This window comes from Gastrolobium bilobum, unplaced genomic scaffold (assembly GCF_033153095.1).
Source record: "Gastrolobium bilobum isolate Gb01-03AN ecotype WA unplaced genomic scaffold, APGP_CSIRO_Gbil_v1 utg1171, whole genome shotgun sequence".
NCBI lineage: Eukaryota > Viridiplantae > Streptophyta > Magnoliopsida > Fabales > Fabaceae > Gastrolobium > Gastrolobium bilobum.
In genome coordinates, this window is record NW_026898272.1 from 221,715 (window position 1) to 240,748 (window position 19,034).

At 35.0% G+C, this 19,034-nt stretch overlaps 1 protein-coding gene across 1 annotated transcript; it reads right to left on the minus strand.

The window, feature by feature from the left end:
• Positions 1-347: 347 nt before the first annotated feature.
• On the minus strand, positions 348-14,231 carry LOC133314380 (RNA-dependent RNA polymerase 1-like). Its single transcript, XM_061515862.1, is given in 6 exon segments — positions 348-1,189; positions 2,528-2,678; positions 3,789-3,871; positions 3,873-5,639; positions 13,756-13,835; positions 13,838-14,231. Coding segments are annotated over 6 exon segments (3,312 nt in total). The 3' UTR covers positions 348-352.
• Between the last annotated feature and the right edge of the window lie 4,803 nt (positions 14,232-19,034).

Consider the following 19,034-nt stretch of genomic DNA (forward strand, 5'->3'; position numbering starts at 1 on the left):
CCTTCGGGGATAGTTAATTCCTTTTGTGATCTTGGGGGTGGGACTTTAATTTTGTACCCCGAACTTCCTCCATAAAATAAGTCTGACTTTTCCAAGCATACCATGTTTTGAAATTAAAATATATTCCTTCCAATATCAATTAATTTCTCAAAAAGAAAATGAAAATACAACTAAAGACATAGAAAAACCATAATGGATACCACTGAAGGGTCTTAGGCAGATTTACAAATTATAAAAAGGAGATGATTGATACAACATCTCTATCCACTCAATATTATAACATCACTATAGAATATACATGCAAAGTCAATCAATATGTACAGAAGCTGCTTCTGCACTACGTCCAGAGTAGTCAATTCAAATGCAACCCTTGCCGGAAACTGTGTTCCAAGGAGGATATGTTAGAAGAACTTCTAATGCTAGTTTTCTCCTTCTTAATTTGGACAAGATGAGGGTAAACACACCATGGGAAGCTTAGAAAATGCTCCCTATCCATACCTTCGTTGTAGTAGCCCCAGTAACTTGGATGATAAGTAACATAATACCATGCAGAAGCTTTTGCATATACATCATCACTATCAGAGTCTGCACCACTGTTGCTATCTTTGAACCATGTCCGGGCCTCTTTCCTTAGGGACCTTACAGCCAGATTAATTGATTCAGCATCCCTTCTTTTGGTGAAAGATTTTGACATTTTCATACTATTTCCGCTAAGGATTTCAGCTTCAGTTTTGATCCCATAGTAATCCATTAGATTTCCCAACTTGTAGTCATAAATGCTTTTATGATGGAAAGCATCATCAACATAATCCATAAAGCCATCAACTTCTATGTCACGGTCATATGACTCTCTAGCCACTTCACGAGTGAAGGACGTAATAGAGTTGGTACTTGATGAAATTTCTTTCACTTCCCTGAAAAGCTTACCTATTACATTATGTGATTCATAGGTGGGTTTGTCAGGTTTCTCCATGAAGTCTGGATATTCTTTGGCATGAAGATGAGGAGGTATAACAGCTGGGACACCAGTTTTTGGAAAGTCGACTGCTGTTGAAAATAGCTTTGCAAGCTCTATACATGGTTCAGCCATTGCTTTTGAGGGTTCTCTATCTGCAGATGCTGTGTGCGCATTGGAAATTATTCCCAGACTGTCATTGACTATGTAATTGGTAAAATACTCCTCAACCTCCTGCACCAAGAAAGCATGTCATAGGTTATATTAGATTTCACGTGGCAGAAAAAAAAAAAAAAAGTTGATACTAAATATTGAGGTGGTTTGAGTAGTTACTTTAAATGATAATGACAGCTCAAAAAAAGAACAATTTTTAAAATTTCAGAAGAGGACAATGGAAAAGGAAATGGTGAACATAAATATGTGGGGATCATGAGAGACATGACATGCAAATTTGATAATGGAAAATGGTAACTTTTAGATTACAGAGAAAATTCTCAGGCAATGATTAAGATTATCTTACAAATAACGAGATACTAGTTTAACAATGATTAAGATTATATTACAAAGATTTACAGTATACATAAGAGTCTAATGGGCCATATGGGCGGAAGGAAATAAACTGAAATCTTAATGTAATAATAAGGAAACACTAAGATATGAAATACAAATAATTACAAATATTTACAATACTCCCCCTCAAGCTCAGGCCTGGGTTGTCCTACATTGAGCGATACATGGATCAGAAAGGATAACTTCATCAACTGCATTCTACCCTTTTGGATCATTACCTATCTCTTAACTCCCCGAAGAATAGTTCATCTCATCCAGAGAGCATGACATATAGATTGGCTTATTAGTTTCATTATTTTAATTTAGGGTTTAAGTTTTTAAATTATGATTTTCAATTCGAGATTGTTTTTGTTGTTCTTGTCTTGGGATTTTATTATACTAGCTTATAATAAGGTTCTCTTATTAAGGTGCATGGTTATGTTAAGTCTATAAATAAACTGTTGGTGTAAACATTTGATAGGCTTTTTAAATAACAAATTACATATATATATATATATATATATATATATATATATATATATATATATATATATATATGGTATATTTATGTTTAGATTAGGAGAGGCACGCCCTATACAAAGATTAGGGAAGACCATCAACCTCAATGAAGATTTAAAGCGGGATTACAGATTACCTACTTAAGAAGAAAAGTTGAGAATCGAACCCAAGTCACAACTAGCATGAGCGGAACGTTTGACCAGCTGTGCCAGTCCTCATTGCCTAATTATTGATATTTTGTTTCCTTCAAAGTTTATATTAAACCATGTCCAAGGAGTACTCTACTCTACCCTAGAGGAGTACTATAGTCTATAGGTTTATCAATTGGGGGAGTTCCCTACCCAAGAGAAGTAAACGTAGTTACCATTAGTCACCATTCTACTTTGGAATATCAAAACAACTTTAAAGATCATATATAATTGTAACAAGAAATTCTAAAACCAAAACTAATATAAAGAATGCATGGAAAGATTGCCTAGTGATGTCATGCTCTAAGAATTATACCTCAATCATCACATCATGATCCAATTCCTTACTTGGGGCGGCAGTATAATCCATTGGTTGAATTTGACGTGATGGAATCAATTCAGGATCCCAACAAACAAAATAGATATCTCCATCCAGATCGCTTCCCGAGCACTCATTTGGATGAGGTCTGATATTGAAAATCAGTTATTTGAGTCAATAGATCAGTTTAAAAGGAAATTTCAAAACAAAAGACAATAGGAAAAAGCAACATCTCAATTTCCAAGAGAAATCCTTGAAAAATAATAACATTCTAAACACTGCCAAATATTCAAAGCCACATAAGCTACATCTGTTCTAATCCTAATTTTCTGGATGTGTTTTCATTCACAGGGAACAAAAGTTGCAAACAACTCAGGTAGATGCCACACGTTCAGAAATCAGAGCAAACATTTAAGGATGGAAATAATTTTGCCAAGTATATTCAGCGAAGAAGGTAAAGAAGATAAATTACAAGACACAGATAAACTGCCTTGCAGCAATTATGTAAAAAAAACCTGAAAAATCAATCTTTTACATTACAACACTTGAAAATACAGAAATAGGTGTGTTAACAAATATAAAGGATATTTAAACATCAAATCTTTGAAGTTATAGATGAAGCAGTAAAAGGAGTCATCATTTATTGTAAAATAGCAATGTTCCAGGAAGAAATGGAATTGACACCCTGTCAAGGAAAAAGAAGAAAATAATCCAGAAAATTTTAAGTATGGATTTATCTTTAGTTAGAAATAACAACAACATAGCATATCATATTTATTAAAATGATTTTCAATATATGTGAAGCTGGCGATACATGGCAGCAGGGGAGAGTGTGAGTGGATTCTATTAAAGGAGAGTGAGTTAATGTAAGTGGGCAGGTTTGGTACAGATAACCAGAATTTGAGTTATGATTTTATGAGGGAGAGACCAAGCCTCTCAAAAGCTTGGGCTATTTTTTCTTTTTGTTAATTGTTTGTATCCTTCTCATTTCAGAACCTGTAAATTCTGGGTTTGAATCCTAGTCTTCAAAATCAGAAAAAAAAAAGAGGTACCTGTCCCACACATTCATGCACACCCAAAAACATACGAAAATAATGTAGATTGTAGCTAACTAATCATTATTTCACCAATTTTGATGATTTAAATTTTAGAGACTAGAATATTTGATTGCACAAGATTTATAAGATAGATCACATATGAACCTATAAAATAGTATTGACAATGCATAATGTTTGAAATATTTAAGAAATATATTTACCTGAACCCCTTTTGAGGGAAAACAACACAATCCACCATGTGGTGCAAAGCTGGCACATTCACAGCCTTTAAAACACGCACATCAGCCTGGGTGCAAGCAGGGGTTTTTTGCCACTACCACCTTACCTGTAATTACATAATCATTGGATAGACCCCTGACCCTGTTGTTAGAAAATCCAACATATACTTGGCCATATTCTAGAGTTCTAGTTTCATCTAGACATCCCATCATTGCTCTCCCATTTGGAATAAAGATCCTAGTTTTAAGTCGCAATTCCAACAGTTTTGAAGCCCTAAATGTTTGCAACATCATTGAAAGAAATGGTTCAACATTAGGCTTGTAGCCACAATTGAGCATCTCCTTCAAAACATTAGTCATCTCCCCAGCAGACATTAAGTCCAAGGCCTCCTGTGCCTTCAATGAATCTATTAACATGGTGTTCAGTTGACCAACAGCTTCTTTTTGTTTTTTCTCAAAAACATAATCTGCGACACCAAGGGTCGACAAGAGAGTAATCAACTGCCGATTCAGATAGCAAGGCTGAAATTTACTACATGCCAAAACATCCAATTTTGTGTTACTGGACTTATACTTGCGCATGCTCTTCCTCAGTGATAGCTTTACTGATGATGTGGGATCAATAGCAACAACTCCTTTGTACCCGCCATATCGAATCTGAAAGGTAGATGGAGGGTAGTCATGGCCACATTTTTTAGCCACTCTCTTGGCAAAATCAAGAGATATTTTCCCAATTCCATCAGAGAAGACATAGTGGTTTCCATAATGTGTAACCTCCACATCAGGAATAATTTCAATTTCATCCCTGGGGACACTTAGAGTTTCAGTAGATGAACCAAAAGATTGTCCCAGCCTAGCAGCATATTTAGCCACATTTCTAATCTTGCGAAAATCTCCCATCCATTTCCGAATGGATGCAGCAGTACATCCAGTTGTTGTAGGAGCAAACATCCAGAGGGAACTTTCCCTCAACTGACTTGATGAGAATGCTAGAAATTCAAACTTCTTGTCACCAATAACTATGCCATTTCTAAGGATAGAAAGCACTCTTGTGTATATCTCAGTTTTCTTGTTCTCAGATGTACGTGGAGATAAATCTGTTGAATACATTTTCTCCAACTCCTCATCAACAAATGAAACACGTAGAAAATTATCAATGTCTTTATGGAACTCCCGAAGAACTCGATTTGAGACATTAATCTCTGGACCGCAAAAGTATACTTTGCAAGGTGTGATCTGAGCCCTTCGAACATATACCAACCCAGTATCCAAGGATATCGTAGGTGACCGAGGAGGATTCCTTGATGTCAGGTACCTTATGTACTGATCAATCAACCACTTTGAGGGTTCATAACAGAGTTCCTTTGAATAATAAATTTTTTCTAAAGCATGTTCAATACATGCAAGGTCCACTTTACATGGATCAACCAAATGATAAAACTTATTATCAAGTGCAGGACCTGCAAGACACCCATGTTGAACCAATGAATTAACTTTAAACAAGATGTCATATGGTATTTGAGTGCCTCGTGGAGGAGCAACAATGGGGACAACACCTTGATTACTAGAAAAAGGAACTCCTGTCTCTAAAGTGTATTGCTTCTCACTTTCTTCATAATCAGCAAAATTTTCCCTGAAATTTGGAAAATTTTGGTCATGTGGAAGCTCCAGACATAAAGCAGAAGACTGCCCAATACAACTGAAAGGTGTGAAATCTGTTGCTCGGATCCATTGGTCATCAGGGGTATCTTTAAAGAAGTTGAACAAAGGATTTTCATATACATTTGCTGAATTGGCTACATCATTCTTAAAAACGCGGGGAGCACCAAATAACTAGAAATTGAAGAGAAATGAATAAGATTTACCATATGTCGAGTGAAGCAATCATAGTAATATGCAATTACAGTGCAGAGACAATCACAAGAACAGATGAGTCCACAATTGAAGATGAAAATGTTCACTTTAGTAATACGTATTGCAGTAAATATTAAATTGCAAAAATATGTTTATCTCCAACAAGTGATAACTCATTCAGCACAAAACCAAAAATCTTACACACTGTTGTGGAAGAATTGATAAGAAATGACTTCAATTGGAAAACTTGCAGAACATGAAAGGCAACAAATAATTAGACCATAGGCTTTTAGCATCAGGATAAGGTCATCAAACATAATTTAATTACTTTGATTTAGGAGACAATATAAATGTGTTGTAAATAATATTGATTTAGTTATTATTTAGTTTTTATTTAGTCATTTATTGTTGTATTGGGCCAAGCTCTTTGTTGTATTGGGCCAAGCCCATTAGGTTAAAAGTAGGTCAAATATTCTCTATAAATAGAGAACCCTTTGTACAGATTATTTACAATTCTATAATATATTAGAATACCCTTTTTCAAGTTGGTATCAGAGCTCTCGATCTGAGGGCTTTGCTTCCGCACATATTATCTTCTTTTTTAACAAAACCCTAATTTCTTTGCCTCTTGCCGTCATTAGCCGCCACCGGAAAATTTTTCCGGGGACCTTTTGGACCAAGGGGACCATTGTTGACCTTATTTTTCCTCCGATCTATCATTCTACGCAGTGTTCCTCCGCCACAAACGACCGAAACACCTCCGATCGCCTCCAATCAGATCTGTCTTCACCGTTTGGACCACTTTCCGGCGACTTTTCAACCGCGACCACCCACAGACAGGTGTGCGCTCACCGGACGACCACACCAGAAAAATCTCAGCCGGCGAAGCCCATCCACGCGCTCTCACGCGCCGCCCCTTTCCCGGCGAGTGAATCCCACGCGCAGCTCCTTTCTCCGGCGCGTGGAGGCGCGTGCGGCCGTGTTTTTGGACCGGACCACCATCATTCTTCTCGTCTTCTTGTCTTCTGTCTGGATCTGTAATTATTTTTCTGATCAGAGGTCATTTGATATTCTGTTTGGTTGATTTTATCGCTGGTTGTTAACTTTTTTTGTTAAAGAATGGCTGAGCATGATAGTTCTTCGATCTTATCTGGTAAGAGCACACGTTCTATATCTCTTCTTGCTTCTTGCACTGATTTTAAAACCTCATGGATTTTGGATTCTGGTGCAACTGATCATATGGCTTGTCGTACTGAGTTATTTTGTTCTTATCATCCTACTGTTGGTAGTCATACTATATCCGTAGCTGATGGATCCCATAAATCAGTTATTGGTTCTGGTAACATTCAAATTCAACCTTCCTTGTTTCTTAAAAATGTTCTTTATGTTCCTCAGCTTTCTACTAATCTTATCTCCACTCAAAAACTTACAACTGATTTGAATTGTTCTATCACATTTTTTCCTTCTCATTGTCTTATTCAGGATCTTACCACGAAGAAGACAATTGGAGTTGCTAATGAACAGGATGGGTTGTATCATCTCCTTCCAGACCATGCTAGCAAAAATCAGTTATTAATGACACGTCATCCTTCTACTGCAGAGTCTATGATTTGGCTCCATCACAAGCGTCTCGGGCATCCACCATTTAGTCTTTTGAAGTCTATGTTCCCCTCTCTGTTTCTCAATAAGTCGGTTGAGACCTTTCATTGTGATGTTTGTGAATTTGCAAAACACCATCGAGTGTCATTTCCTTCTAGCACTATTAAAAGCAGAGAACCTTTTTCTCTTATCCATTCTGATGTTTGGGGCCCTTCTAAAGTGCACAGTGTTTCAGGTGCTAGGTGGTTTGTTTCTTTTATTGACGATTGTACTCGGATAACATGGATATACTTGATGAAAGACAAGTCTGAAGTACCAGAGATATTTATTCGGTTTCATCACATGGTTGAGACTCAGTTTGGTAAGGGTATTAAAAGACTCAGATCTGATAATGGTACTGAGTACGTCAATCAACGCCTGTCACAATTCATTTCAGACAGAGGTATGATTCATGAGCTCACATGTGTTGATACCCCTCAACAAAACGGGGTTGCTGAAAGGAAAAATCGTCACCTTCTTGAAGTTGCTAGAGCACTACTTTTTCAGACATCTGTTCCTAGTTCTTATTGGGGAGAAGCAGTATTAGCTGCAACTTTTTTGATCAACCGTTTACCTTCACGGGTCCTTAACAATATCAGTCCTATTCATTCCATGACTTCCTTCTTTCCTTCTGTTCCCATATTGCAGAGCCTTCCACCAAGAGTGTTTGGATGTGTTGCCTTTGTCCATGTTCATAAACAACATCGGAGTAAGTTGGATCCTAGGGCTCTTAAGTGTATCTTCCTTGGTTATAACCCTTATAAAAAAGGGTACAAGTGTTATCATCCACCAAGTCGGAAATTTTTTGTTTCTATGGATGTCACCTTTCAAGAATCTGAATCTTATTTCCTGGGTCCTCATCGTCAGGGGGAGAATAGTTCTTCAGAAGACTCGTCCCCTTCCTTCTTTGAGTCTGGATCAATCTTCTCTCTTCCTAGTGTGTCTGCTCCTGGTGTGTCAGAACCTTCAAATACACCTGAGATACAACCCATACTGTCTCACCAGCAACCTCAATCGTCTGAACCACTGATAAGTCCTGAATCTCCTATTTCTTCTGAATCTCCTGTTTCTGATTCTAATATTATTTCCTCTCATGATTTGTCTATTTCTTCTGATATCTCTAATGACTTACCCATTGCTTCTACTTCTGATGACTTACCTATTGCTCTTAGAAAAGGAAAAAGATCTTGTCACAAGAAAACTTGTTCCTCCTGTCCCTCTTGTACTCAATACCCTATCTCCCACTTTGTTTCCTCTGCTAATCTTTCTGTGCAGCACAAAAGCTTTGTTTCAGCACTAGATTCTATTGCAATCCCAAAATCAGTACATGAAGCCTTGAAAGATAGGAATTGGGCTCAAGCCATGCAAGATGAGATGAATGCTTTGGAGAAAAATAAAACATGGGAGGTTATTGATAGACCCAACGGAAAGAAAGCAGTAGGGTGCAGATGGGTTTATACCCTGAAATATAATTCTGATGGCACTCTTGAGAGATATAAGGCTCGATTAGTGGCCAAAGGTTACACTCAAACCTATGGCATTGATTATGAAGAAACCTTTGCTCCAGTTGCAAAGATGAATACAGTGAGAATCTTGTTATCCCTTGCTGCCCATTACAATTGGGATATAAATCAATTTGATGTGAAAAATGCTTTCCTCAATGGTGAGTTAGAAGAAGAAGTCTACATGGAAATCCCGCCTGGTTTTGATTCTGTGAAGGGGGAAAATAAAGTTTGTAGATTAAAAAAGGCCTTGTATGGATTGAAGCAGTCACCTCGTGCTTGGTTTGGAAGATTTACTAAGGTTATGATGACCTTAGGATACAGACAGAGCCAAGGAGATCACACTCTTTTCTTCAAGCACTCCCAAAATGGGAAGCTTACTGTGCTCCTTGTATATGTTGATGATATTATTATCACAGGTGATGATTTTGTGGAGAGACAGATTCTGCAAACACGGCTTGCCTCTGAGTTTGAAATCAAAGACCTTGGGAAACTGAGATATTTCCTAGGGATAGAAGTAGCTCATTCAAGCAAAGGAATTTTTATCAGCCAGAGGAAATATGTTCTTGATCTTCTCAAAGAAGCAGGAAAGCTCGGGTGTAAACCCTCTAATACTCCTATTGAGCAGAATCACAAGATGGGCTATGAAGAAGAGAGTCCTCCATTTGATAAAGGACAATATCAACGGCTAGTTGGGAAATTGATATATCTGGCCCATACTAGACCAGACCTAGCTTATGCTGTTAGTGTTGTCAGTCAGTTTATGCACGATCCAAAAGAAAAACACATGCAGGCAGTAGAGAGAATTCTTCAGTATCTTAAAGGTACTCCTGGTAAAGGATTGTTATTCCGACGTGATGGCAATCTATCTTTAGAAGTCTACACAGATGCTGATTATGCTGGATCCGTGACTGACCGTCGTTCTACCACTGGTTATTGCATGTTTCTTTGCGGTAACTTGGTGACATGGAGAAGTAAGAAACAAGATGTGGTTGCCAGATCAAGTGCAGAAGCTGAATTTCGAGCTATGGCTCAAGGCATTTGTGAGTTACTATGGCTGAAAATTGTTCTTGATGATCTCAAAATAAAATGTGAGGGACCTATGAAGCTGCTGTGTGATAATAAGTCCGCTATTTGTATAGCTCATAATCCAGTTCAACATGATCGGACTAAACATATTGAGGTTGACCGCCATTTCATCAAAGAGAAACTTGATAGCGGGTTGATTACCACTCCATACATTCCCACTGGGCGTCAATTGGCTGATCTATTAACAAAGGGGCTTCCTTCAGACAGATTTCAAGAACTTACTAGCAAGCTGGGAATGATAAATATTTATTCCTCAGCTTGAGGGGGAGTGTTGTAAATAATATTGATTTAGTTATTATTTAGTTTTTATTTAGTCATTTATTGTTGTATTGGGCCAAGCTCTTTGTTGTATTGGGCCAAGCCCATTAGGTTAAAAGTAGGTCAAATATTCTCTATAAATAGAGAACCCTTTGTACAGATTATTTACAATTCTATAATATATTAGAATACCCTTTTTCAAGTTTTACATATCCAATTGTAGGATGAAGCTAGATTTCAAGATGTGAATTGTCATTTCACTGCGAGTGCAAAAAGTAGTAGCAATAAATATATTGCTTTAAATCTTACTACTCGGCTTCTCTTAAAGAATTGTACAGTCTCATTGCGTAAGTAAAGGGTGAAACATATATAGCTCGTAGAATAGTCATAAATGCCCCATAAACAAATTTTTAAGTTCACTAAACTTGCAGAACAATTTCTGAACATCAAAATTGCTTTTCTTTTTAGTTAGAAATCTCAATTCACCTTGAACTCCAGACAAAAAAGTATTTTCTTTTTAGCATTTGTATGAATACTCCACAAACCAACGCAGTTTAATCAAAAATCAATTTTGTTTCCCAAAGACAAAACTAATCATGGCTATCGGAATCAGGGAAAAGCTCTTCTAAACTAAACAGTAGGAGAAATCTTTGCTTCTGACAAATTTAGACACTGACTAAACAAGCATACAAAACAACTGCTATAGTTCATGCGACGTATAAATGAGACAAACAATGCATTATAAGCCACATGCAATTCAGAAAACACAAAACTTCTATGCAAATGTAAACGCAAAGTACATATCATGCAAGGGATTTATTGACTATAATCTGATAATTTCTCATACAAAATTCTTCGTTGAATTAGCAAATTATTTTCCTCAGTTAAAATTACTGAAGAAACTTCTACAGAATCTATAAATTCTTCTTTGCTTCTTTTTATTTGATAAAAAGTTAAAAACACAAAGATCCACAAGTTGTGTTATTTTATTATTTTATTCATTTGAGGTATCAGTTCTGGTTCACCAGAATTTTTTTGCATACAAGGGATTCAATTTCAACCAATGAACTTCTACATGTTACAAACCTCACTTCATCCTTATCAAGTGGCCTGTTTCAATATAGTTTAAATGGTTATCTTTGCAACTTCAACTTTGGTAGAATTTTTTTTTTTTTTTTTTTTTTTTGGTAAAATGAAAATTTAGGGTGAGGGGATGGTTGCCGCTGTCCACAGGCTCCCAGACTTAGTAAGCACCTACAGGAGACTTAAAGATAGCCAACCAATAGGAGACCTCTAGATTCAAACCCAAGTAAGGGTGTAAATGAGCCAGGTTAGGCCTATGTAAAACATGTAGAGTCTGTACTTTGGCCTATTAGCCTATCAAAGACTTGAATTATAGGTTTGACTTCACCTATTATAAAAACTAAGGGCATGTTTGATGCATAGTATAGTATAAGACCTGATTAAATTTTAATACTATCCAGCGTTTGGTATGATATTGTATAAGATAATATCCTCAAATATTTTAAAAATTAATATATTAAAAAAAATTATTTTAATATATAAATATTGAAATGATATATTAGTTCTTGAGAATTGTACTTGTAAGTAATATTAATACATCAACCCCTTATCAGGCCTAATCCACCACTCCTAAGCCGGATTAAATTATACATCATTTTGATGTATAAAGGGATCCTGCTGTATAAGCTTATACTATACGATGATCACACCAAACAACTGAAAATGTCATAATGTATAGTATAAGCTTATACTATCAAGCCTTATACATCACACCAAACATGCCCTAAAGCCTATAAGGCCTACCAAGCTGCAAACTAAAGTTTATAGGCCCAAACCAAACTGAAATATAAAAGATAAAATTTCTTATTCACAAAGATCACATGAAATAATATCTTCATTAACAACACATGAAATAATGTTCATAAAGATCACATGAAAATTTCATATATGTATATATACATAGGGTTTGGTGTTTGTCATTTTAAATGACATAAGTTATGTCATTTTAAGAGAGAGATAGACACAAGGAATGTGAAATAATGAGAGAGAAAGTGGGTGGTTTTTTTTAATTTAAATTTAAAAAAAAAATATTTTTTGTGTCTATCGTAGGGGTGATAATAAGGCCAGGGGCCTATCAGGGGCCTTAGGCCCGACCGGCCCGTTTCGGCTCGGCTCGGCTCGTCTTTTTTTATTATTAAGCCCAGACTTATACTCATGCAAAAGCCTTTTTATTTAAAAGGCCTCAGGCTTCCATAGCCAAGCCCGGCCTAGAAGCCTTGGAGGCTGGCCCGTATACATTAAAATTATTTATTTTTTATATTTTTACATTAATCATTTCAACATCCTTTTCTCAGTTTTCTGTCTCTGCTCTATCTCTTCTCCCCGATCTAAGTCATCGTCCCACCAACAGGTAAATGAAGTCATGTTCATCATCTATTTTTATAAGCCATGCGGATTCCACGGCTTATAATGATGCTTATGGCGGCGACCGTGGAAGAAAATTTAATGTAAAATTTGGAAAATAATTTATTGGTGGGGTTCAAATCTAGTGTAAAAAATCTAGAATATTAAGGAATATGGAAGAAAATTTAATGTAAAAAATCTAGGATGTGGAAGAAAATTAAGGAAAAACAACGTAAAATAAAGTAAAGGTGCTGTTGTTATTTTGATTTTTTAATATTAATTTTTTTTATTATAAAAGAAACAACTATTACTTTCTTACAAAAAAATACATATCAGTGCATGATTAATAGGCTAAATACTGCTACAAATTGGAAGGTAATATTTTTATTTTTAATAAATAAACAGGCCACATGCTTGAGACATGCTTTTATTTTTTGTAAACGAACCAGCCCACAGGCTAATATTATATTCGTAACAGGTAACAGGCTAAGGTCAGTCTGACACGTTTAAATACAGGCTTGACCCGTTAAGATCAAAGCTCGGCTCGGCTCGGCCCGTTAACACCCTAAGTCTATCTTTCTCTTAAAATGACATAACTTTATGTTATTTAAAATGACAAACACTTTTTCCATATACATATAATTTACATTTTCTTTACTAATTTAATTTAATATTATATTTTAATTTTAAATAAATATTTATTATTTATTAAAATAACATAAATCTTATTACTTTGAAAATTAGTGCTACAAATCATGATCTCAGAATATGTCTTTAAGCGAACAATATATATCATAAATATTTACACTTTTAAAAAAATAAAAAGACTACCTGCAAGCTTTTAGGTCAGACTTTTAAAATGGGCCTATGTCCTAATTTTTAAATGGACTTTTCTAAAAGCCTAAACCTGTTCTATTTAGGAAATTGAGTAGGACAGGTCAGGCTAATATAGGTCAGGCTGTAGGCCCCTAGTAGGCCTTCTAGCCCATTTACGCCCCTAAATCCAAGCCATGTATTTGTCACTGGCAGGCAGTGACTAGGTGAGCCAACTCCAATGGGCAATAGTCACTTTCTTTACTACACTTATTATGAAGTTCACTAAGAAAACAAAGTATATTCTTTACTAATATAAAAGTTAAGTTTAATGTTATCAAAAAAAAAAAAAAGTTAAGTTTAACAACCTGAATAAGGAGATACTTTGCAGTTTCACCCCGTGGTCGATGCAGCTCAACCTTCCAAATGTTCTCGTACGAAAGCTCAACTTTCTCATTCCAAACCCAAATTTTACACTAACATCCACCTTTTTCCATAAAACAGAGAACTTTCCCTTTGTGATCTGACAGCCAAAATACAGTTTCACATCAGCCAAACTATGCAAAAAGGCTCTTGGCTTTGGCACAGTATCTCTTTCCATTTCCCGAGCCTTTAGGTAGGAGGTGTCATACCACAATTTTCGCTTGTTGTTATTAGCTAAGGACATCATAGATGCAGCATACTTAGCAGAGGTGAATTGAATAATAGCAAATGCCCTTGGAATCCCATCTCTTATCTTGATAGCATAGACAGTTCCTTCACCAGTATACCGCTCTACAAATATCTTTACATCATATACATTCACAAGATAAGGGAATCCATACAACCCAATTGTTTTACCCATTCTAAATGCTAACTCTATGGCTTTCCTGGATAGGAAGAGAAGAAAAAAAAATTAAAGAAAAAGTAAAAATAAAAATAAAAAGACGTAAAACAAAGGCTGTACTGCAAGTAAGCTAAATATGTCAAATTAAATTTACAAGCATGTTCAATGATTTGCTATAAAATTGTTATATTTATGAATGACAACTCTGCAATAATTTAAGCACTTATTAATGATGGAATGAAAATATCTATTAACAACTGAACATAAGTTCACAATGTAGGCTTAGGTTAAACAAGATGGTTTAGAAATAACATGCGTTTTACACATTCAGTTCTCTTTGCAGATAACAAAATCTAAGTATACAAAGGCATAGAAATTGGAAGAAAAAGTTTTGAACTAATGAATAATGTTGCGACCCAGCATACTCACAAGAAGAAAGTGGAAAGGTTCAAATTTATTCCCTTTATCCTGAATGTTAAGCACGTATATTTAAATATGCAATGGCTCTATATGGTCAAACCACAGTCAACAAAACATTCCAAACATTCATATTACAAAACATATGTATGCTGCAACAAGATCAACAGTTATCCTTGATGTCTTTTGAAAATGCAAACATCTCTGAACAGCCAAAAAATAAGTTCAACGTATATTTGCAGGGATGCAACAGCTTTAGAACCAAAATGAAATCTAAAAGATGATTAAATTGTATACTTGAAGGCTTTCACTAAGTTCCCTAAAAGTATTGGAATTCTTTCCCTTAGATATGCAAAAGGTCCATACAGTAAAACCATAGTCAGAAATTTTTTGCAAGCACAATAGTTATCTTTGATGTCTTATGAAAATGTAAATATCTCTAAGCAGCTAAACATGAGTATCTCATGAACCATCTATTTCAAAAGATTAAGTTGTTGGATATGGTTTTATATCTAACGTGTCTCCTCACTAAAAAGTCTTTTGGGCTTGAAGCATGAGTAATGCATAGGCCCACCCTACCATGGTTGTAATTGTAAAGGCATGATACCATGTCATAAACTAACTTCTGATAAAATTCAGAAAAGAAACACAAGGCCAAGAAAAAGATATCCTAATCAAAGAATCGACAGAAAAAGAAAAACACATAGTTCATTAGAGCTTTCCTAGGAAAATCAATTTAACACTCAAAGGCCTACAATAAAATAGCCATTCCATCCAAATGGGTTACTCATATAAAAATAAATAAATATTCCTTCACCTAGAAGGGTTCCTTTTGCTGAAGTTCAATAATCCAAAGCTAATTTGGAAGCAACCAAAAAATAAAAATAAAAAAATAAAAAGGCAAAAAAAAAAACCAGTTAACAACATATGACGTAAAGTTTGAAGCTTTTAGCTGTCAAAGAAAGACAATATGATAATATATACCCGAATTCCTGAAACAAAGAAACAAAAAATGAACATATTATCAAACAGAGACTTACAAGAATGCAACATCTTTTTAAAGAAAGACAGTGACTGAACAATATTCTTCCATACAGAACCCCTTATGGCATTTTCATTCTACATTGCATAATACTTCAGTCATCAAACAGTAGTAACAACAAAACCATAAATGAAAAATGTCAGATATCAAAGAAAAGAGAAATTTTTTTGTGGGTATCATGAGCATGAACAACTGAACAAGTCATCACTCATCATATATATAATGATCACTCACGATGAAAAGAACTGGCAAAATTGAAGAAAGAGAGCCTAACCCAAGATTGAAGATTGAAGGTTATAGCAATCACAAGCCACACAGAGATATAAAAAAGGTAGTCAATTCCAAGTCAACACTGCTACTTCCACTGTGTCAATATTTTTTTACAATATTTTTTTTAATAACTTTTGTTCTGTGTGATTATGGGGGCCTTCGAAGAAAGTGGAGTTTTTACCTCTTCAATATAATGATTTTATATATCTTGATACGTTCTTTCAGACTATGAAGCACCGACACTTCAAAAATTCTGACGTGTCGTGTCCGATACTTTCCGACACTCTCGAACACTCCGACACTCCCCGACACTCCAACACGCGTTATTGAAATTCAAAAAATGGTTCAAAGGTTAAATTGCGTTGAGTTTTTAGTTCCAACTGTTAGATTCGTTAGATTACGATTACCATTTTATTGAGTTTAACATAAATATTTAGAATATCTTATGTTTCTTTGCAAAATTTATAAATACTATAAGTTTAGATACAATTTTTTGTTAAATTATTGAATATTAAAGATAATGTATACTACATAAATTAAATATATTATTTAATATCAAAATGTGTCCTAACGTGTCGAAATTTAACATTTTTTAGAATTAACGTGTCGGAGTGTCGTGTCGTATCGTGTCACGTGTCCCGTGTCAGTGTCGGTGCTACATAGCTCTCAGATCAGAGTCTATTTGACTTGAACAGTGGACAATGCACAAATTCACCTATCTATGCGAACAAAAAAATTCATTAAAAAAAAAAATGGAGGACGGTGAACATCGAAGGAGAGAACCTTTGATTTTTGATGTTTCCACTGCCAGTGAGACTCCCTTGCAACACTAAAAAAGCTTTATTAATAAATACCAAGAATTGAATACCAAACTAAAAATTAAAGGAGGAAAAACTACCCTTTTTTTTTATTGGAAATAAGAGGAAAAACTACCTTTGATCAAAGAGCCTGATTATGGGAATTTTCTTTTATAAATCGGATGTAACAAGTTGGATACATCTTTTTTCCAAATAAAATAAAAGTCCGTTTGGATGACTTTTTTCTTCTTCAAAAACTATTTTTTAAGAAAAAAATCACTTCTCGAAAAAAGTCTATTTGAATGTCTGCTTTTAAAAAAAGCAGAAGTCATAAAAAAAACCAAAAACTTACCTTTTTTCAAAAGCTAAAAATTTTAGCTTCTCAAAAAAGCAGAAGTCAAAAGTCAAATATTTTTTTTTAAAATCAAATATTTTTCTAAAAATCTAAATAGCTGTAATTTTTATAAAAACTACTTTTAAAATAAAAAAATGATAAAAAAAACTTTTTTAAAAAGTGAATACAAACTGGCCGTAAATTTTCTTCTGATTTAAACTTACACTTTTACTTTTATTCCAACCCCTTTTCAATTTTTTTTCTTTTTTGGTACCCATGCATGGTCCATCTGTAGCACCGAATGTTTGTTCATGGTGTGTCGTGCAGCATCACTTTATTATTCATTCGGCAATAGAAAATACGGCGTCGTTTGGATGACATGGTAATCCGAAAAGGACAAGTTCTATTGGCTAGTTTGTACGGAGATTTGTTAAGCTCACCACACCAGGTAGTGACTTCCATTATTGTTCCTTAATAGTGCGTAATAAATAATAACGGAATATCCCCTTAGTAATTATTTTTACTGTTTTAATTATGAGATTAATATTTTTTCTTGTGTTATAAGAGATAATTTTATCTCTATATATATATATATAAAAGTGTGTTGGAACCATACATAACCATATGAGAAAAAAAGAGAAAAAAAAAATGAGTCTCGTGTATTTTTATATATGTGTAAGAGATACAATTTATTTCCTACAACATAAGAAACACCAACATATTTTTATATGCATACAAGAGATAAAATTTCTCTCCTACAATATAAAAAACATTATCTACTTTAATTGTATGGCATTATGGCCACTTGCTCTTCCTAAAGAAGACACATGAGTTGAGAAATAAAAAAAGAGTAAATATCATTTTTGGTTCTTAGCAGATTTCACGATATCCGCTTTAGCCCCTAGCAAATAAAAAGACTATTTGTGGTTCTTAAGAAATTCAAAATGGACCCATTTAGTTGAAATCGTGGTCCTTCACAAATTCAAAAAAGACCCACATTAGTCCCTCAAAAGGAATAAAATGGGTCTACTTTGAATTTCTTAAGGACAACGAATAGTCTTTTTATTTGTTAGGGACTAAAGTGGGTATCGTAAAATTTGCTGAGGACCGAAAAAGATATTTACTCTAAAAACAATAGAGTATGATTTAGTAAGTGTTGTGATTATTTTTAAGATTTAATGTATCTCATATTATAAGAGATTAATATGAGATAAAATTATCTTATGTATCTATATAAAAGTTTGTGAAATGCTTTTTCTTTTCTTTTCTTTCCACATGAATTTACACAACCTTATGTGCGTGGAAACATCAAACCCTTATTTTTAATGTTTTTTTGTTTTGCTTCAAGACTTGACTTAAATGCATATCCTCAAAGCTTACCACGCCAGATAGTGACCTAGATTATTGTTCCAATTATTGAATAATAACGGAATAGGGTTGGCAAAAACGAGTCAACCCGTCAGGTTGGCTCGCAACCCATCCTAAATGAGTCGGGTTGGGTTGGCTTAAATGAGCTGTCAACTCGATTCAACCCGACCCGATCCAACCCTAACTTAAACGAGCCAGCTCGCAGGTTGGTTTTTTTTAATTAAAAATAATAATATCAAAATTACAAAATTGCCCTACGCTAAGCATCGTCGTTCCCTTTCTTTTTCGTTCTTTTTTTGTCCAACCCTAATGAGCTAATCTGCCCCCCTTTAGCATTCCATCGTCAGTCCTCAATCGCTCCTTTGCCCAGCCGAACCCATTTCACTTCAGTCCACAAGCTGATAGCAGCTGTGAGCCTGCAACCATCACCATTTCCTCGGACAGCCCTTTGCAATCGAAGAACCCTGCGACCATCACCATCACCATCACCAGTTCACAGTAAGGTCTTCTCACTTTGCTTTTTATTTAGTTTACCTTTTTGTTTGCTAAATTATTTTCTAAACTACCAAGTGTATTTTTAATCAGCTGTTGCT